At 34.3% G+C, this 21,764-nt stretch overlaps 1 protein-coding gene across 1 annotated transcript in view; it reads left to right on the forward strand.

The window, feature by feature from the left end:
• The window catches only part of Smad5 (SMAD family member 5), a 44,759-nt gene extending 27,493 nt beyond the window's left edge, over positions 1-17,266 (forward strand). Inside the window, exons 3-7 of the mRNA XM_046468076.2 lie at positions 761-1,012; positions 1,661-1,780; positions 7,564-7,785; positions 9,812-10,068; positions 11,715-17,266. Of these exons, the coding sequence (XP_046324032.1) occupies positions 761-1,012; positions 1,661-1,780; positions 7,564-7,785; positions 9,812-10,068; positions 11,715-11,858 (995 nt within the window). The 3' untranslated portion in view covers positions 11,859-17,266. The remainder of the gene's footprint in view (positions 1-760; positions 1,013-1,660; positions 1,781-7,563; positions 7,786-9,811; positions 10,069-11,714) is intronic.
• The last annotated feature ends 4,498 nt before the right edge of the window (positions 17,267-21,764 follow it).

The raw sequence follows: 21,764 nt of genomic DNA on the forward strand, positions 1-21,764 counted from the left end.
ATTTGAATAAGGTTAAAGTTTATCTTTTAAAAAACATCTATTTAAATGTTATATATTTTCCATATGTGAAATTTCACTATTATCATATTTATAAGACAGACTTTGAACAGAAGCCTTCTACTAGGGGAACATTACTATTTTTAGTAAAGAAAACTTTACTGAAGAACACAAAATTTGAGATCTTTCAAATTAAGAATGATGAAAATATTCAAATTGGAAACGTGAAGGTTTTTAGGGCATCTACATAACTGACCTCATCTTTACTCTCTATTCTTACCTCCCATAGGGTTCAGTGCCTAGTCCAAGTGACTTGTGTTTTCCCATCTCCCTCCTCTATGGTTCTCTTCCCCTAGCACTCTCATGTGAAATCCTCTTGATTTTTAAGATCTGATCAGGTGTTGTCTTTTCTATAATATTCTGATTCCCTGTTAGATGGGAGTGTTCATTTATTGAACTTCTTTTGCAATAATATTCTGTATTATGGTTTTTTTTTTTAAACAAGTCTATGTATCAAAGAATATCAGTGGTATCTTTTCTGGATTTTCTGTCTGCTAGAGTCTCTTATACAGGCTAAATGCAATAGGTATTAAATAGTTATTATGTTAATATAGTTTCAGGTTTCTACAAAACAGCCTTTCCTAAAAGTAAATTGTTTTAATTGGTTTGCAGTTTTACATGAATCCTTTCTGCTAATCCTTTAAGATGGGTGGGACATTTGCTTTAGTGATTTCTAAGTAATAACTTCATTTTTGTCTTTCAGTCTTACCTCCAGTGTTAGTGCCTCGTCATAATGAATTCAATCCACAACACAGTCTTCTGGTTCAGTTTAGGAACCTGAGCCACAATGAACCGCATATGCCACAAAATGCCACATTTCCAGATTCTTTCCATCAGCCCAACAACACTCCTTTTCCCTTATCTCCAAATAGTCCCTATCCCCCTTCCCCTGCTAGCAGTACATATCCTAACTCCCCAGCAAGTTCTGGACCAGGAAGTCCATTTCAACTCCCAGGTAAGACTTTATTGAGAGGAAAAAAGAAAAGTAATAATACTAACCCCTGAGAATCAGCATTTGTTCTTACTGCTGATCCTGCTGGTGAACTATGTTATAAAAGAGCTAGTTACTTCTGACTGTATATTCCTCAGATAATTGTTTGATTTCCACAGTAGTTTGGATTTTATTTTGTCAAATACCATGTTTAAAATATGGAAGTAGTAGGGGAATTAAATACCAACTGTTTAACCTGCTGTTAGGAATCTGCTCAAAAACAAACTTTCATACTTTATTTTGCATAGATGTACTACATTTTTTCTCTTCACCAGTTAATAGTGCTGATTCAGTGCTGGTTTTAACTCTTTCTTAAGATATATCTCTGAGTATATTATTCTGTGCAAAGAAAGGCAGTTTTTGACCTTTAATTCTATTTTAATATCTTGGATTACCAGATTCTGTTGTACATACATGTGGGCTTGTAATAGGTTTTCAATTACTAGTAGATGTGCTGTCTAATGTCTGCATTTTTGTGCATCTAATGTTCAGTAATGAACCCTACTGGTAATCTTGAAATTTTTTTTAATGCTGTAAAGTAATAACTTTAAGCAGGATGACGATTTTAACCGTTCTTTGGGATTTTAACTTGTCTCATTTTCTTCCTCTTAGCTGATACACCTCCTCCTGCCTATATGCCACCTGATGAACAGATGGGCCAAGATAATTCCCAGCCTATGGATACAAGCAATAATATGATTCCTCAGATTATGCCCAGTATATCCAGCAGAGGTAAGAGAAGTATATTTTATCTTTTATCAGAAAATGATGTTCAACCATGTTGATTTTATTGTAGCTGTGTTTTTTCTTTTTTTAATTTTTGTTTTAGTTGTCAGTGGATCTTTTATTTATTATTATTTATACCTGGTGCTGAGGATCGAACCCAGGGCCTCACACATGCCAGGCAAGTGCTCTACCACTGAGCTACAAATCCAGCCCCTGTAGCTGTTTTTATTTTATTTATTTGCAGTGTCAGAGGCCCAGTGTAGGGCCTACCACATGCTAGGGGAGCACTCATCCACTGATCTACACCCCCAGTCTTGGCCACTTTAAAAAAACAGGAACATGTATATTTTATATACTATAAGTTCACCTTAAGTATATGATTGAATGATTTTGGAAAACATATAAATTTTGTACCACAATATAGTTTGAGAGCATTTGAAGAGATCCTCACTCATATGAACAGCTCTACATACCATTCCAATCTGTTTTTTGTATGTATAGATTTATCTTTTCTAAGCATTTCATATAAATGGTCATGTAATATATAGTCTTTCATCTGGCTTCTTTCACGTAACATAGTATTGTCAAGATACATTCATGTTGTAACATAATAATAGTTTGTTCCTTTTTAATGGCTGAGCAGTGGGGTTTTTTTTTGTATAGATATACCACATTTTATCTATTCACTAGTCAGTAGGCATTTGAACTGTTTCTAGTTTTTGTTTTGTTTAGTATGAGTAATACTCTTAGAAACTTTTGTATAAAAGTCTTTGTGTGGACATGGTTTTTATGTTTCTTGGGAAGATACCCAGGAGTAGAATCGCTGTGTCATATAGTAAGTTTAACCATTGAAGGAAAACTGCCAACCTTTTCCAGTGTAGCTGTATCATTTTACACCTGCAGTGTATGAGGGTATCAGTTTTTCGTAATCTGTTAACACTTACTATTACATCTGTCTTTTTTGATTATAGTCCCATTTTAGTGAGTATGAAGTGCACATTGTGGTTTTAATTTTTATACTCCTAATGAGTAATGATGTTGAGCATTTAAAAAATTTTTCTTTGATGAAATGTTTATTTTAAATTTTTTGCCCATTGGGTTGTTTATCTTTTTATTGAGTTGTACAAGTTCTTTATATATTCTGGATTTGAATCCTTTATCAGAAAGTGATTTACAAATATTTTATCTCAGTAGATTTCATTTTCTTAATAATGTTTTCTGAAGCACAGTAGCTTTAAATTTTGATGAAGTCCAGTTTATCAATTTTTTCTGGATCGTGTTTTTTGGTATTGTATCTAAGAAATTTTTATCTGTTCCAGGGTTGCAAAAAATATTCTTTTGTGTTTATTCTATGTGTTCTATAGTTTTAGCTCTTATATTTAGGTCTCTGATTCATTTGAGTTATGTTTGTGTATGCCATATGGTAAATATCTATATTTTTTGTTCTCCATTGCACTGACATCTTTATTAGAAATCACTTTATAATAAAAATATAATAAAAATTTACAAATATAAGGGTTTGTTTAGGGCCTTTCAGTTTTGTTCATTGATTGTGTATCTGTACCTCTTTGTCTTGATTACTAAAGCTTGATATTGAGGGTTTTTCCACATAATTTTTTTTTTATTGCAGTAAAATACACATAAAATTTATCATCTTAACCATTTTAAAGTCATATAGTTTGTTGCCATTAATTACATTTATAATGTGCAGTGGTTACTATCTTACATCTCTGTTACTGTTTTCACCTTATAAAACCAAACAAAATTCTGTGCCAATTAAACAATAACTCTACATATCTTCCTTCCCTAGCTCCTGGCAATCACCATTCTATTTTCTTCCTTCTTTCTTCTCTTTTTCTCTCCCTCCCTTGAACCCAGGACCTCACTCAAGTACTCTATCACCCAGCCCCACCATTCTACGTTTTGTCTATTTGTCTTTTTATGACTGACTTATTTTACTTAGCATAATATCCTCAGCTTCATTTGTTGTGGTAAGATGAGTAATATTTCACTGTATGTGCACACCACATTTTGTTTATCCAGTCATGCACTGATGAACACTTGGGTTACTTCTAGGTTTTGGCTGTTAAAGATAACTCTTTGAAACTCTCCTTTCAATTCTGCTATTGTGGGGTATCATAGGTTCTGTACATTTCAATTAGGTGAAGTTGGTTGATAGTATTGTTCAAGTTTTCTATATCCTTATTTCCTTTCTAATTATTCAATCATTTATTGAGAATGGGGGATTGAAGTTCCCAACTATTGTTGAATTGTATATTTCTACATTCAGTTCTGTTGAGATTAGCCTTACGTGTTTTGGGATTCTGTGGTTTGTATAATTCAGCATACAATTCAGTGGTGTTAAGTACATCCACAGTGTTGCTACCACTGTCACTGTCTATTTCCAGAACCTTCTCATTATGCCAAGCAGAACTCTGTACCTATTATAAAGCTCCCTATTCTCTCTTCTCTGGCCTCTGATCAATACTCTTTTACTTTTTGTCTCTGTAATGCCTACTTGAGGTATTTAAGTGGAATGATGTGTTTAGGAACTTTATGTCTAGCTTATTTCACTTAGTATGGATGGCATTTTCAAGATTTATCCATGTCATAGCATGCATTAGAAATTCATTCCTGCTGGGTGCGGTGGCGCACGCCTGTGATCACAGCGGCTTGGGAGGCTGAGGCAGGAGGATTGCTAGTTCAAAGCCAGCCTCAGCAACTTAACCAGGCTCTAGCAACTTAGCAAGACCTGGTCTCTAAATAAAATATAGAAAGGGTGGGGGATATGGCTCAGTGATTGAGTGTGCCTGGGTTTTAATCCCCAGTGCCAAAAAAAAAAAAAAAGAAAAAGAAAAAGAAAGAAGAAAGAGAGAAAGAGGGAGGGAGGGAGGAATTCCTTCTTAAGGCCAAATTATACTCCATTGTATGTGTGTATACTTTTTGTTTCTCTTTTATCTATTAATGGTTGTTTGGAGTTTTTCTACTTTTTTGGTTGTTGTGAATCATGCTGTTATGTTTGAGTGTCTGCTTATAATCCACTTGAATATTGTATTCTTGAAAATAGAATTGCTGTGTCATATGCTAATTATGTTTAACTTTTCAAAACCACCAAACTGTTTTGTACAGTAGCTACATCATTTGACATTCCTACCATCTGTACATAAAGGTTCCACTTTTTCCATGTACATGCTAATGCTTGTTTTCTATGTTTTTCTTTTTTTAATAATTACCATCCAATGGATATGAAGTGATTCTCATTGTGGGTTTTTTAATTGTCTCCTTTTTAAATTGACAATGAAAAATGGTATATTTTTATGGTGTCATTGTGGTTTTAAAGCCGCTTTGTTTTGAGACTTTAAGTTCTGTATAGTATCCCAAGTTTCGAAATAAGATATTGCTTTTTAACGTATTTCTTAAGTGTTTTGTGTTTTACACATTTGTGATAATAAAGCCTATCTACAGAAAACCCACAGCTAACATCATACTTAATGGTGAGAAACTGGAAGATTTCCTGCTAACATTAGTAACAAGGCAAGGATGACTCTTCTCATGCTTTTATTTCCAGTTTGCAGAGAGAATCACTTAAGTGTTTGAATTCAATTTTTTGTTTAGAATAGTATTACAGATAGTGATATAGTTAATCCTTTCCAGTTGTTAAAAAATTACATTTATCTCAAATTTAAGTCTGAAGTAGATTCCCCTAGAGAAATAATTTAAGATATGATATTGCTACTATGTTCTGAATTGTGTCCTCCCAAAATTCCTATATTGAAACCCTAACCCCAAATGTGGTGGTATTTGGAAATGAGTCTTTGGGAGGTAATTAGATTTAGCTGAGATCATGAGGGTGGGGTCCTCATTGTGGTATTAGTAAATTTATAAGAGGAAGAGATAGATCCCTTTCTGTCTATATCTTTCTCTACCCTTGAACACAAACCAAGGAAAGGCCATGTGAGCACACAGCAAGAAGGTGGCTGTCTACAAGCCAGGAAGCGGGCCCCTCACCAAACCCTGAATCTACTGGCACCTTGATCTTGGACTTCCCAGCCTCCAGAACTGTGAGAAATAAATTTCTATTATTTAAGCCACTCCATCTATGGTATTTGGTTATAGCAGCCTGAACCAACTGAGATAGGAACTGGTACCTAGAAATGGGTGCTGCTATAACAAATACCTAAAAATATGGAAGTAGCTTTGGAATTAGATAATGTAGAGGCTGGAAAAGTTTTGAGATACATGCTAGAACAATCTGATGTTGCTGTGAAGGGACTATTAAAGGTGATTCTGGTGAGGGCTAAGAAGTAAAAGAGAGCTTTAAATAAACCTTCCATTTTCTTAGAGAATACATAAATCATGTATAGAATGTTAGTACAGATATAGATGTTATACCAGGCTGATTCTTGTGAGGGTATAGACCTAAAAGAGGAATGTATTATTAAAAAACAGAAAAAAGGCCATCCGTATTGTAAAGTGGCAAAGAATTTGGCTGAATGGTGTTAATGTTCTAGTGTATTATAGAAGGTAGAACTTTTGAGTTACAAAATTGGATATTTAGCTGAGGAAATTCATAAGTGTTGAAGGAGTATCCTAGTTCCTACTGGCTTCTCAAGAAAAAAATGAATTTGAGAAGGAATTGTTAAGCAACAAGGAATCAGAACTTAAATGATTTGGAAAATTCTCATCCTATCCACATTTCAAAAAATTACTCAGTTTTGCTCACCTGCCATTTGATAATGAGATTAGTGTGGGTATGAACCATGGACCTAAACAGCCACTTCAGCAGGAGCACAGTTTGACCTGAAGAGAACAGAGATGGGCTGGAGTTTAGTAAGGCTATCAAGTTCCTTAAATTCTCTGGCAGACCAGATAAGCTATTTGACTGTAAACTTTTATAATTCTTCAAAAAAGAAGAATTCCTCTGAAGCTGATTCAGAAATCATCAGGATGACTGGTCTGGTTTCAGCAGGCTGAATGACGTCATGAGGGTACCTGGAGACTAGAGGGTGCAACTCCCTACAACACAGAACTTGGTGTAGTTTCACATGTTACAGTTGAAGGGGAATTCTGCTGTGGGATTTTGTCTCCTGTCTCACCTTTTTCTGATTTTCATAAGACTAGATTTTAGACTTTATAGTTTTTGCTGGAATAAAGTTAGGAGTTTGAGTCCTTTGAGATGTAATGTGTGTATTTTTGCATGCTAACAGACCAAATTGTACCCTAACCCCCAATGTCATGGTGTTTGGAGATGGGGCCTTTGAGATATAATTTAGGTTTAGATGAGTTCATGAGAGCAGGGTTCTCAGGATGAAATTAGTTACCCTTATAAGAAGAGAAACAGAAGTGAATCTTTGGATCTTTATGAGCACACACTGAGGAAAGGCCATATGAGCACCCAGCCAGAGGGCAGCTATCTACAAGCCAGGAAGGGAGCCCTTTCTAGATATCAGACCAGCTGACACCTTGATGTACTTTCCAGCTTCCAGAACTGTGAAGGGGAAAATTAATCCACTCAGAATATGATATTTTGTTAAGGGAGTCTGAGCAGGTTAAGTAAGATAGTTGCCTATCTTTGTTTTCCTAAAATTGCTTAAATTGTCATATTTAAGTCTATTTCTAATATTTTTGGATATAAGTTCAAACCAGGAAGGACAGTGATACTTAAGTGAAATGTCTTTGTTTTCTTTCTCATGTAGCTCTTTGAGTTGGGTTGAAGATTAAACACATAGTGAATCTGGAGTTTTGGATAATCACTTATTAAACTTCTTTTCTGTCTGATTTGTTCACAGATGTTCAGCCTGTTGCCTATGAAGAACCCAAACATTGGTGTTCAATTGTTTACTACGAATTAAACAACCGCGTTGGGGAAGCTTTTCATGCATCTTCTACTAGTGTGTTAGTAGATGGATTCACAGACCCTTCAAATAACAAAAGTAGATTCTGCTTGGGGTTGTTGTCAAATGTTAATCGTAATTCAACAATTGAAAATACTAGGCGTCATATTGGAAAAGGTAATCATACATTCATTTGAATTCAGCCCTTTTTTGTATTGGCCATGTGCCACAGTTTGTGTAAGGAAGGTGCTGTAAACTTAAAAAGAATCTAAAGGCCTCTGCCTCATGTTGCGTATACTAAAGAATGTATTAATCAAATAAAGATATCATGAGTCCCCAATTCCTTATCTTGTTTAGTTTTTCTGCTTAAGTACTAGAGACCTGAAATCATTATTTCTTTGTTTTTTGAGTTACCCTGACTGGAATATAAACTGCACAGAAATTTATCATGTTTATAACAGTAGCTAGGACAGTGCTTGGCTCATGAAATATACAACAAATGTATTTGTGGAACACATGACTGCTAGTGAAGAATGAGGATTTCATAATTACGGTATTTGTGGAGCATCTTCAATTGAGATATAATGTGTAAGAATTACCATGATGTTGGGGGAGTAGAGTTTAGAGGTGGAGAATCCCAAGTGTGAATGACGAAGTTCGTTGGTGGCTTTATTATCACCCCTCATCTTTTAAATTCAGGAAGGTTTTTTGTATAATTCATCCTGAAATATAGCTGCCACAACAACTATATCACACTGCAATGAGATGCCAGAGTCTCATGCATGCATCAAATGGTCAGGAAGGAAATCCATCCCAGGTAGAATGTATTGCATATTTCTAAGAAGTTTTGTTTTCACCTCTTGCTGCCTTTTGCTTTAACTTAGGAGGGTCTTACTACAAGTGAAAACAAAGGCAAATAAATATAATTATGATGGCATTTTTTTATAGAAGAGGTTTTTTAAAATATTATGGTCAAAGATAGGTTGAATACAAAGTTGCCATTCTCTTTTAGAGTTCATTGCCTACTTGCCATGATGGTGTGTTTTGTTTGTTTGTTTTTGGTAAAATGTCTTCCTTGTATGCATAGATTTCCCACCCCATCCCAGTAAAAATAATTTTAAGTGAAATCTATTTGGTAAATTTTGAATTTCTAAAATTAGTTGTCTTTTTTTTCAGCATACTATTCTAGGATACTTTTGTTCATGGGTCATTTTTATTTACTCAGAAACAAAGCTGAATTTTTATTATTATAGGCTGATATAATTTTATGACTTACTTGTGTGCAGAGAGATATGTGTATTCAGGGATGGTGCCACAAAGCACTGTGGTAGTGAAAAGTTGTCCATCAGTAGTTAGTAGATTCACCTAGAATTATAAGTGGCATTTAGAGGATATATACAGTAGCAAATTTATATTTTGAAGCGTAATAGAATCCTCAAGATTGCTTAAAGTGAAATAGCAAGTTTTTGATTAATAGAATGTGGTACATTCACATTAAAAAACAAAGCAGAACACCCAACCTTCCACACAAACACACACACAAAAATTACATAGGAACATTTATATAAAATTAAATGCATTTAAAAAGGTTCAAAAGGATATCCACCATTTTGATATTAGTTTCTACCTTTAATGAAGAGAAATTTGAGGTGATAGATATGTTGGAAAAATACCAGCTTTAGTTACACAATTTAAATTTTTGTATTGAAACTTTTCATGCATTATTTTTATGCATACACACACACACACACACACACACACACTACACATATATTTTAAATATATTAAAAGTAATTTGAAATTACCAAAGTAAAATGTCTGCAATTTAAAAACTTGCGGTAACCTGAAAGTACATATGCACCTTTGGGGGTTTTGTTTGTATTTTTGTTTAATACTGTTGTCCTCATTTTCTTAACCATCTCTTTCTCTCATAGAGATAATAGAAGATTTGGAAAAGGAAAACAACTTAAAAAGTAGATAACCTAATCAGCTGTCAGCTTCAGGCTTAACTTAGTTATTTGAGGACCATGTTAGACTTAGGCAGACATTAACCTCTTCATTATCTTTGGCAGCAGAAGGCCATCTAGTGGTTGCTTTTATCTGAAGACAGTAGAGAGTTTGCTATGAACATCTCCGTATTTTGGTTATACCATATAATCTCTTTTGCTTTGTTAAACTGACTCATGCTACTCATCTTTTTAAGGTGTTCATCTGTACTATGTTGGCGGGGAGGTGTATGCGGAGTGTCTCAGTGACAGCAGCATATTTGTACAGAGTAGGAACTGCAACTTTCATCATGGTTTTCATCCCACCACTGTCTGTAAGATTCCCAGCAGCTGCAGCCTCAAAATTTTTAATAATCAGGAATTTGCTCAGCTTCTGGCTCAGTCTGTCAATCATGGGTTTGAGGCAGTCTATGAGCTCACAAAAATGTGCACCATTCGAATGAGTTTTGTTAAGGTAAGTGTGTGTGATCTGTATTGAAAATATGTATGGGTCACTGTAAATATGTATGTCTATAGGTTGTAATAGAAAAATTGTTAAAGGTGGGCATTACTTTCAACTGGATTTACTAGGTTCTTAGATGAAATCCTTGAATTTATGATTGTAAACATATGGTAAGTCTAAGATAATTTATAATCCAGACATAAAATGCATGATTGATATTGATTTTGATATTGAACAGGGGTTGAGCTTACAAAGAATGTCAGTTAAATGATTAAAGTATTGGAAAACATTTACTATTAAAATTGCTTATTGAGTCCCTCAGCATCAATAGTTTTGATTATTATTAGATTCTGTTAGACTGACTTGACAATTATTTGGAGTTCTAAAATTATTTTCCTTGAACTGAGCTTTGTTATTAAGAATTTGCAAAGTTCAAGTTCATCATTTACCCTCTTGGCCTGATTTTATTGAATATTCCGAAGATGGTTCTTGAACAAAATTTGAAAAGAATTTGTGATGTATTTAAGAAACCTATACTATATTTAGCCCAAGAACAACAACTGTCACATGCCATGTGTGAATTTTTTCTTTTTGGCATTCACTCCCTATCTAGTGTTTCTTTCCTTCCTTCCTTCCATTCTTCTATCCATCCATCCATTCATCCAGTGTTTTCTTGATGCTTTACTGTAGATCTGATGTGTACATTTAATTATCAATCACCCTAAAGTTATTTCCCCTCCCTCTATACAAATGAGACTTTTGCATATTTAGTTTATCTGCATTCCCCATTTTCTCCATTCTTTTTCCTCTTTCCTCCCATAATTTTCCTGGACCAGGACTAGAATAAGCACTAACATAGAGAGCTTGATAAATCCAGATGGAAGAAAAGTGAAAAATTTCCTTTTTGTTTTTGTTTGTAGTTTTAAGCTAGCGTTTTAGTTCATTTCATCTCATTAATTTCCCAGCTTTAAGGATAATGGCTATGTAATCACTACATTAAATTATTTATAAATGTGTTTATCAGTATCTACAGTGCCTTATGTGACAGGAAAAAAAATAAAAACAAAGCAAAATTTAAAAAATATCAAAAAACAAGTCAGACACAGTGGCACATGCTTGTAAATCCCAGTGACTGAGGAGGATTGAAATTTCCAGGACAGCCTCCGCAACTTAGCGAGGCCCTGTCTTGACAAATAAAGAGGACTGTGATAGAGCACTCTGGGTTCAATCCCTAGTAACAAAAACAAAACCTGAAAACAAAGTTTTTTGGTCATATAATCTGACATGAAGTTACGTGAGGCTATTTATGGGTTTTATTTATCCTAATAAGTGAGAATATATCTCATAGTAGAAATAAATAATATTTTAATTATGAGATATTGTACTGTATAATGTTTCTAAAATTTAAAAAAATGCTAAAACACCTGGTGCCATGCGTTTCTATTAGGAGAAGTATATGTTGTTTAAAAATTCATATATCTCTGAACATTGTAAATCTTTTCTTATAATTCCATGGTGAATATCAAGATTGCTTTTGTGATAGTTATTTAAGTATTCTGTATATCTTTACTGTTAAACTATCTGTTTGTTATTATAATTGCTTTAGACTGTTGACAGCTTAAAGAGAGATTGACTATGATATCTGTTCATTTTCATAGGGCTGGGGAGCAGAATATCACCGACAGGATGTTACCAGCACCCCATGTTGGATTGAGATTCATCTCCATGGGCCTCTTCAGTGGCTGGATAAAGTCCTTACTCAGATGGGATCTCCTTTAAATCCCATATCTTCCGTTTCATAGTGGAGAAATATTCTTTTTTCAATTGTTACTAGTGGACTTATTTTAATTTTAGAGAAACTTCCAGTACAAATACTGTGAGCTGACATGGAAAAACAGATTTTATAGCTTTTTTTTTTTCTACATAATTGTGACCAACACATTTGTATTTTGTGATGAATCTGCATTTGTTTGTATTCATGTTCATGTGATTAACTCTCAAAGGTATTGTAAAAGATGTGGACTAAGTATTATGCCCCTGTTCAGAATTTTGGTGTTAGAGTCTGTAAACAAGTCAAAATAACACCTGGCATTTAGCCAGGGGAATGTTAGAGTTCCTAAACAAGTCTGGATGGTGCCTGGCAAAATGCCAGAGGGAGTGGTTTGAGAAGTAACAAAAGCAAGCCATTAAGTGTGGAGATTCCTGATTGGTTGACTGCTGTATCTAGTTTATGCTAATTAGATAAGCTGTGTGGAATGTATAAATACTGCTCCTGTCCTGCAATAAACGGCTCCTACTCCTGCTGTATCAACGTACACAAGTTATTTGTCACCCCCCGGGTTATTTTGCCCAGCCAGCCGGGCACCATCCAGACTTGTTTACGAACTCTAACATTCCCCTGGCTAAATGCCAGGTGTTATTTTGACTTGTTTACAGACTCTAACAGATTTTAAACTGGAACATGCTTTAGTTTATCATCCCAACAGGTTTTTTATTTGTTAATTTTTTTAAAGTATGCATCACATGATGAAAAACTATAGTATAAGAGGTTATAAATAGGGAAAAATAGTCTTCCTTCTGTTGATTTTCCAGAAACTACACTTCTAACAATTTCTTTGTCCCACCAACTTTAAAAAAGCTTAACACATAGTTTTTAAAAGCCTATGGTAGGGGCTTAAAAGAAACTCTAAAATAATCTTTTTATTTGATGGAACACTATGCACTGCTCTAACAAGTAGTGTTCAGTAAAAGTGAAGTGAATTTTCTAGATGACATAAAATTTACATTTATATAGCTAAATGTTTGTCAGTGTAATGTGACTTCATGCTCAATATCTTTTGAAAAACATTTCCTTTTTTTAAAAAAAAATTGCCAAGTAATTGATCTCTAGTATATGTCATTTACTCAAAATCTTGTCATAAATACTACTTTTTAGCTAGTGACAGTGCATGCACGGCCTTGTTCAGCTATGTTTGCTGCTTTTGGCCCTGTTGCAAGGATTGTAATTTTGACATGCATTAATCTTTTATTTTGCACTTTTATGGGTGACAGTTTTTAGTGTAACCTTTGGTAAAACACTCAAGTGACTTGGACTTAGATGCTTATCCTCAATTCCTTGTTACCCCTTTTGTATTAACAAACTACAATTTATAGTTTACAGTTTTAGGAAGTTATGCCTTTTTCTAGTATTTTATTTTCAATCTAGGTTATAAGATTGTTCTTCTAGAGCTCCAACTAAGGTGCCTTTTTAATTTCTACAGTCTTGTGGGTCTTATTAATGTTGGAAAATCACGTACTTAATGTCATTGTTCTCACTTGTATTGGTCTCCCCATGCAAGGACCTATGCGCCTGTAGCCATAGGAGGCTCTTTGATTGGGCCTCAAGGGTGAGGCTACTGGTCTGATATTAAATGAATCTGCAGTAGGTGTTGGGATAGCTGATTTCAAAACATTCACGTGTCAAAGACTGTTCTCTCACTTATCATCAATGCTCTTTTTCTATTTTTTTAGTATCTACATGGATGCTAATCTCCCAGAACACAGTCTTCTAAAGGAAAGATGATTAAATATCCATTTAATCAATCATGTTTTGGCTTTGAGTAGAGTACTATTAACCACATTTTCTAGGGAATAGTCAGATGGACATTTAGTTACGGCACAAGAAAGCAGAAATTATTTTGAAAAGAAAAATGACCTAATGTACCTAATCAGAAAAAGAAGCTTTGTTTTCTAGTGCCTTTGTAAGTATCTGGAGCCATGCCATTCAGCTGTTAAAAATGTTATTTTTGGTTTGACTTTCTGCTTTGCCCTTTCTGCTTTTATGAGGGGAAAAAAAAAAACACAAAAAATATTTTTTTAGGAAAGCATTTTGCTATTCCTTTTGCTTTCTGTGTCATTATTTATTGCTTTTTCAAAGTGCAGCCATTGGATGATTTTAGTGTCTTCAGGTGAAGTGTCATTTGTGTTTCAGCTCAGAATTCTTTGTTGGGTAAAAAGAATAATTTCAGACAGTCACCTGAGCCTTCAACGTAAGTATTATGTAACATGTATTCTAAGTTGTATGAGCCACATGAAAGAGAATTATGTGTTTAGTGATAGAACTTAGGTATTTTTATCATTCTTTTACTTAACAAGCTCATGGCACAAATTTATGAAAAAGAATTCACTCAAGTTGAATGACAAATACATATAATCAACTTTAGTGATTATTTTAGTCATCAAATTGTTTTATAGATGTTTTTAGCTGCAAGTTAAAAATTGTTTTGTTTGCAGACACCCTGTTCCAGCTTTTAGATATTGATCAGGTATTATGTGATTGGCTTTTTTTTTTTTTTTTTTTAAGAAGTATTATCTTGTGAATGACAGTACTGAAGCTGTTAACTGTTAAGAATTTCATGAAGTAGAAACCTGTTATATTTCCTAAAGATTGTCAATTTTCCACCTGTGGCCTTTAAACGAAAATTTTATTCAGTTCCGCTATTCTTATAAACCCTAAGGATATATGTATATGATAAAAATTATTAATAAGATGAAAACAGAAAAAGCAAAGTAAAATTCTGGCTAACAATAAGAAAGTATCTCTGAAAGAAACTATTTCAAAAAGTACAATATTAAGATTTTATTTAATATTAGACTGGTTTATAGTCAAATTTGCAAGAATATCAGCACCACTACAATAATCACTTTTTATAGCAGATAGACTATATTAATACATGCCAGTTAAAAGACAGAATCTGGGAATACTGAAATTGCAGCCAGTTTGGTAAATGCAAAAAGCAGAACAGAATCAAATTAATCTCATAATGAATTAAAGTAACAAGATCTTGATTGCCAAAAAAGCAGGTTATAAGAAGTGCATTTGACTAACATCTTATTGATTTCATGGCTAATATATGGAATATAAACTAGTAGGCATGTTACTGATCTACTGAATTTGATACTTTTCTCTAGAGAAAATTTAAGGAAGACATCAAAAATGTCAAATACAGGGGCTGGGAGCATAGCTCAATGGAAGAGAGCTTTCCTAGTGTACTTGAGACTCTGGGTTCAATCCCTGCAGCATCACCAAAAAAAAAAAAAAAAAAAACACACAAAAAACGATATCTTCATTAGAATATAAATATAAATATATATATATATATATATATATATAATTTTTTTTTTTTTTTACATTTCACGGTTGCTGTATAACCCAGCAGTTGAACTGGCTGTGTTGCTGAGGTGAAACCCAGAATAAGATTCAGTTCAACAAGCTACACCTAGTATTACAAATTTATGCTTTTCATAACTTTTGAGAGTAAGACGTCCTTTAGGGGATGTAAAACAATTACTAAGTATTCAAATCTGAAGGCTATTGTCAAGATAAGAACTAGGGTTCACCTTATAAAACCTTCCCTGTTATTACCTGAGGGTACCTGTGAGAAACCGTTCCTTCCCTTGTAATAGTGTCCTTTGGGAGGAAAAGGTTTACAAAAAAACAGAATCCTACTGATAGCAGAGAAACCCTAAAAAGTTTGGTAGTATGTATTAAAGTGCTGCACTTGTGTTATAGAGAACATCTCATACTCCAGTCCAGGTCCATTTTTTAATACTTTTTCTAGTTATTTGCTTAATGGTACTTTGAGTTACTGTCACCTTTCTCATTTAAAATATATTATACTTTTTACTTCCTGAAGAAGGAAGAATCCTTTGATAATTATTGAATTCAGCCTTCATTGATGAGTTGCATTTTTGGACCTATTTTAAGAACTCTTGATGTCTGGAGTCAGAATATAAGTGTTCATTCTGATTTTTTTCATCAGCAAGATAAGCAAGTATCTTTTAAGGTGAGATAGTGTGGTGGTTTTAGAGTTGTTTAATGGTTTTTATGGGAGTGAGTTTTCCTAAGTGGTTTTCTCAGATATTAACTAAGACAGCTTTTTGGAGGGTAATTTTCCTTTTGCTGCCTGTTCTCCCCAACAGCATTATTTGAACAACATTATTTTCTTCATTGATAGAGGTGAGATTCTTGAATGTACTTGCAAGGCATTTTTTTTTTTCTCCCCTGCATAAACAAATCTTGCTGGAGAGAAATTTGGATAGTTCTTTAGAATTCAGTGGATTGCAGTTTAGTGTGTCCTGATTACAGGAGGTAACAGTATTATAAAGCCTTTGTTAAACTAGATTATTCATAAAAGAAGTTTGCCTTCCTGGCTGTGGATGGTGGTCAGTGGTAGACATTTGCTAGCATGTGGGAGACCCTGGATTAGATCTACCCATGGGTGGGTGGGAAGAAAAATAAGATGAAACTCATCTCCAAAACAAAATACAACTGCATTATAATTGAAGTGACACTCTAAAATTAGGTGGTATACCCAAACCAATAAACAAGATTTCATATATTCTGGTTTTGTTTATTGTTATTTTGTAAGAGTACATGCTGTAATATTGTTGGTAGCATTTGTTGTAAAATAAGTAATGAGTTATTTTGTTGAAAAGAGCAGGATCTTTGATTGTGGCAGAGTGAAAAGGATTTTATGGTTCTTGTCCACATAACTCAGTTCTTAAAATTTCTAAAATAATCATGAGCCATTATCATTTAAGGATTTATTTGAAGTTGCTGTGATTTTTAAAAGTTCAGAATTTTGTATAAATAAATCCCCACCCCTATTAGTAGATAGTGCCTGTCTTAAAACTAACTGGTGTTAGCTATAAGAGAACTCCAGTTAGGCCAAAGAATCCCAAGTGTTTTGTAAAAGAAAATCTTATAGGGTCAGATTTTCCTGTATAATACTATTGGAAATGATGTTGCTTTGATTTTACTGAGGAACTCTTGAGGATGATGGTTGGGCTAGAGATATTCTTTTTAACCTGGTTGTTTAAAGTTGCAATTTAAAATTCACTTATTTTAAATTTGGTGAAGATCATTGAAACTGAATGTATGTACTTACCTACACTCTCTTTAAAAAGATCTTTCATATGAAAATGATAAAGACCAAACCAATGGCTGCACTGTAGGACTGTTTCTTATTTGTTCTTGTTCTGCTTCTGTTCATGTTATAGAAAATGAAATTATAGCATGATGCTTCAATTCTGCTATCCTTTTGATACTTATAAAAATGTATTAGGTTTTACTATACTGTGCTTTTCAAAGCCATAACTCTTAAATTTGTTTTTGCATATTGTTTGCTAATACTTTATTTTAATAAACCTATTTTAATAAACCTCAAAATCTGCTTAATGTGTCTTTTTTTCTTTTTGGTAATTTTTTCTGATTTATGTTTCATTGAATGGAGTTATAGAAGAGGGGTGGGATTATCAGTTGTTAACAACCTGCTGAATTATCTGTGTGCTAGTGATAGAAAATATGATATACCATGCCTTTTCACTAAGCATGAGGGTTGCTCAGTATAATTGATTGTTTTTCTTTCTCTTTGTAAGGGAGTTGATGTGTTTTTCTTTGTTATGTTTTGATAGAGGATTTGAACCTAGACTCTGGGTTTTTTTTAGTTTAATCACTAAATTTTCCTTCTCTAGATGTCATTGTAAATGAGGGGGCTTGGCTGGGTGATTGAGAGGCAGAATAGGAAGACAGCTTTTACAGAGCTGACTCTAGAATCTGCATTTGAGTCCTGGGCTGCATACTTCTGTGCCCTTTTGCAGGTTGCTTAACGACTCTGCCTCAGTTTTCCTCATCTGTAAAATAAAAGTTCACTTTATAGAAAAATGAAGTAATAACAAAAAAAGTACTTAGAACAACCTGGCATAAAAGAATTCATTTAAAAATTAATATCTTTTACATTTCTGTTATTTCTTTGATTTAGAGTAATTATTTCTGAGGCTGCTTGTCCTTGGTAGATCAACACTTGATTTTCTACTTTGTGAATTAGCTGTGCTTTTAGTTTCTGATTATCCTGTTTTGAAAAAAATGTAAATCATAGACTAGCTTTTTTATCTCCCTCTCTATGATGCATACTTTTATCACCCTCTGGATTACATACACAACAGGTACAAACTCATTCCAAGTGGCTGGGGGCAGGGAGTGGCATGCACCCTGACTAGAAAAGTAGAGAAAGCTAAACTAAACATTTTGACTCAAAAGAATAAATATGAAAGCTCTTATTCTTTTCTTTAGAGAAAAGACTTCGTTACAAGAATCAATTACTGCAAATCAGTTCATTCTGTCATTTTCTTTGAAAGGCATTTAGTGAGGTACTTGGTAGCAACTTCATTGGCTATTTTAGAGGCATTCCTTAAAAAACAACAACAAAAATCACTTCCTGGCAAAAGATTTCAGATTTAAGATAATTAATTTTCAAATTGCTGAAGCCCAAACATTCAGATGATGAGTTCAGATGGTGAGACTCAATGACTAGTACTATTCCCTATTAAAATCCAGAATGCAGTTTTGGTGCACTTCTCTATTTTATAAACATTTATAAGAAGTCTGTCAGACTGGACAATGCCTATAAGAAAGTAATTATTTAGAAGTTTATCATAGTCTGTATGTGGTTAGAAGGAGGAAGTATTTTTTTAAAACCTTCCCACAATTAACATTATAAAATATTACTGTGACTTTTGTTGTCAGATTTATAATTCTTCAATAAACTTTTAAAAAAAAATTTTTTTTAGCCTCAGTCATTTTTATTGCCATATTTTGAAGCTTAGGGTAGTGGGGCTACTGGGAAATTTTAAAGAAGAGCTTTTGGCCAGCTTGCTTAACCATCTCCATCTCACAGTATGTTAGATGGGAGGTGGGAAAGGGGCGATTTTAATCTGGTGGTTAAGACTCTTAGGATCCATATTGTACCAAGTTATGTGAATATAATTCCTAGTGAGGCAGTTTATTCATGTTTGGGCATGGATTTTTGAAAAGCTCCTTAAACTTTCTTAATCTCTTATCCCTTCTTCATCCAATAAATCTCACCCATTGGCTCATTAAAAAAAATACTTTTATCTGAGATAAATGGTGAGGATTTAACAGTCCAGAAAAGCATAAACTAAAACCTTTCTTCCAATAGCTAACCACTAGACATTTACGCATTTACTTTTGTTTGTTTGTTTCAATACTGGGGATTGAACTAGGGCGCATTTTACCACTGAACTACATCCTAGCCCTTTTTATTTTGAGGTGGGTTCTCACTAAGTATCTGAGAATTCTTGCTAAGTGGCTGAGGCTAACCTTGAACTTGTAGTCTTCTTGCCTCAGCCTCCTGAGTGACTGAGTGACTGGTCACTGGTGTGTGCCATCATGCCTGACTATGAACATTCCTTTCAAACCAGTTCTGGTAGTTAGTTTGCATTTGTTTGTTTGTTTGTTTGTTTTGCATCTGTTTTAATGTTCTTTGACAAATATATAGCCGATCATGGGTGGGGCTATCGCTCCTTAATTTGAAAGGATTCTCAGAGAAATTGGCTTGGTTTCCAAGTCTTTCCTCCTATATAACCAAGAGAACATTCTGCATAGCTTTTCTCACTATTTCACACAAAATATATCTCTTTACCCTTTTGTCACCTCATGAGAACATAAGATCTAAGGACAGACATTTGTCTCTCTGCTAGAGCAGTTCCTGACACGTAATAAGTCAGCACACCAGGACTTGTTGACTGAGCAGAGTGGGTTTTCCTTTTTAATACTAGAATTCATTTTTTTAAATGTAATATGACAACTGCTAGTTGAATTGATTCTGGCTCAGTAATTTATTAGGTCTCATTACCATACCTCATGAGAAAGCTGGAAATTCAACTAAGAAATTATTACACTCTTAAATTCTTTGTCTTTGAACTTTTGGGTCAAGTAATCAAGTTCCTGAATTTTTTGCTCAGATAATGTATAAAATTGCCAGTCGAGTTGGAGCTTTAACCTGTTGACATTTAAAATTTTTCCAGAAAAAGGAGAAAGGACAGTTTCTTCCATGTAGATGACAACAAAAAATAACCCAAATGGTGCACTGTATTTCAGAGCTTACAGAGGTGAGGGTTTTAAGTAACAAACTTGTAGTTTGATTTTGGTGTCCTGGCCTAGGCCCCATAATGTTCTTCCCTGACTATTGTATTCGACAGACAGGTCTTTTGCACTCAGGTGGGCCACTTTTGGGAATGCCTTTGAGAGAGAGAACATATGACAGACCAAATATGTGACTCATATTTTGCACTTGAGAATAAAAGATTATTTTGCCGAAGAGTGTGTGTGGGTGATATAAGGGAAGAAATTTGGGAAGAAGAAAAGCTCTGGGGTCTGGAGGGCTTTGACAGATTTTGCCCCCATCTATAGTTGTGTCAATATTAATTCAAAGCATAATTAATGGTAAACATTCCCTGATGGCCTTTTCTTTTTACATAAACTGTGAAATGTGGTTTTCATTAACCTGGAGTTGTTTAGGCCAAGTTAGTGATGTCAGTGGATATGAAGATGATAAATGCAAGCAGAGATTTACAATATACAAATAGTTCAGAAATGATGTTCATATGAAAAGGCCCTTTATTGTGTGATAAACTGCTAGAAATTTTACAGATCCCTATTCTCCCCTTCTTTAATTGTAGACCACCTACATTCATCTGGAAAACACATTTTTTCAGTCCTTGGGGCTTCGAGTTAGGTTAAGTCATATACCTGAATTCTGGCCACATGTGACTGAATTCTAGCCAATAGGATTAAGCAGAAATGATATGTGCCACTTCTGTTTGGAAAAGGAATGTTCTTTCTCCTTTACAATGGCTGGAAAGCAGATATGACGATGGGAAGTAGAAGTGGATATGGTACCAAGGGATGAAGATTTCAGCGGTTTGCTGCCCCTGGGAGGTTACTGTGAGAAAGGACCCCACAACCCCGCACCACAGTGATATTGTTTCAACTACTTAGACTATGAGCTAGGTGATACTACTTACTCTTCCAGTTACTCTCATCGAACTGTCAAGTGCTTTGTTCAAATCAAGCCTCATGCTAGATGGTAGAGCTGGAGTTGAAGTTCCTGCCTCATTGAAAGCAAAGCTATAACAGAGTATTTAATTCCTGGCTAGATAGGGGTTAATCTGATCAGTTTGGGAGGGTGCCCAAACAGGAGCAGAGAATGAAGGAGACTAACATACAGACTCTGCTCCTGCATTGCAGAGTATCTGGGGGTTTTGTTTTGTTTAACCCTGAACAGTATCAGGTTGTTTATTCATTCAATTAATATTTGAGAGCTGTTAGATGTCAAGTTGAGGATAAATAGGATAAAACAAAAGCAATTTTCCTGATAGTTTTTCATTTTGGTTGATGGATATACCTAACAAGGTAAATAAAATGCATAGTAAATTTACTGGTGAATTCTAAGGAAAAGGAGATGTCAGGGTGAGAGAGGAGAATAATTGCAATTTTAGGCATAGCGCCCAGGGAAGGTCTAATTAGAAGCTAAGGTTTAAGTGCAGAAAAAGGTAAGGTGATATGTGAAGTCGATTAAACAGATTTCTTATTCAAGGCAATTGACAAGCATGTGAATGATATTGCTAAGGTCTGTGCTTTGCAAAGGGAAAAAGAGTATTTCACGCAGAAATAGCTAAAGGTACAAACTTTAAAAAATTGCATGTTCTTTAGTCTCTTCAGGAGATAACAGTAATACCTGAGGTGTTGCATAGATGGAGACAGGAAATGTTACTTGCTGACAACTTTGTGGATTACCGCCCCAGGAATCTGGCTACTTGGAAGACCAATAAGTAAGGAAGAATTCAAGTCAATATTTCATCTGATA

The sequence above is a fragment of the Marmota monax genome, unplaced genomic scaffold (assembly GCF_021218885.2).
Source record: "Marmota monax isolate L192 unplaced genomic scaffold, Marmota_monax_Labrador192_F-V1.1 WCK01_AAM20220418_F8-fsc00196, whole genome shotgun sequence".
Lineage (NCBI taxonomy): Eukaryota > Metazoa > Chordata > Mammalia > Rodentia > Sciuridae > Marmota > Marmota monax.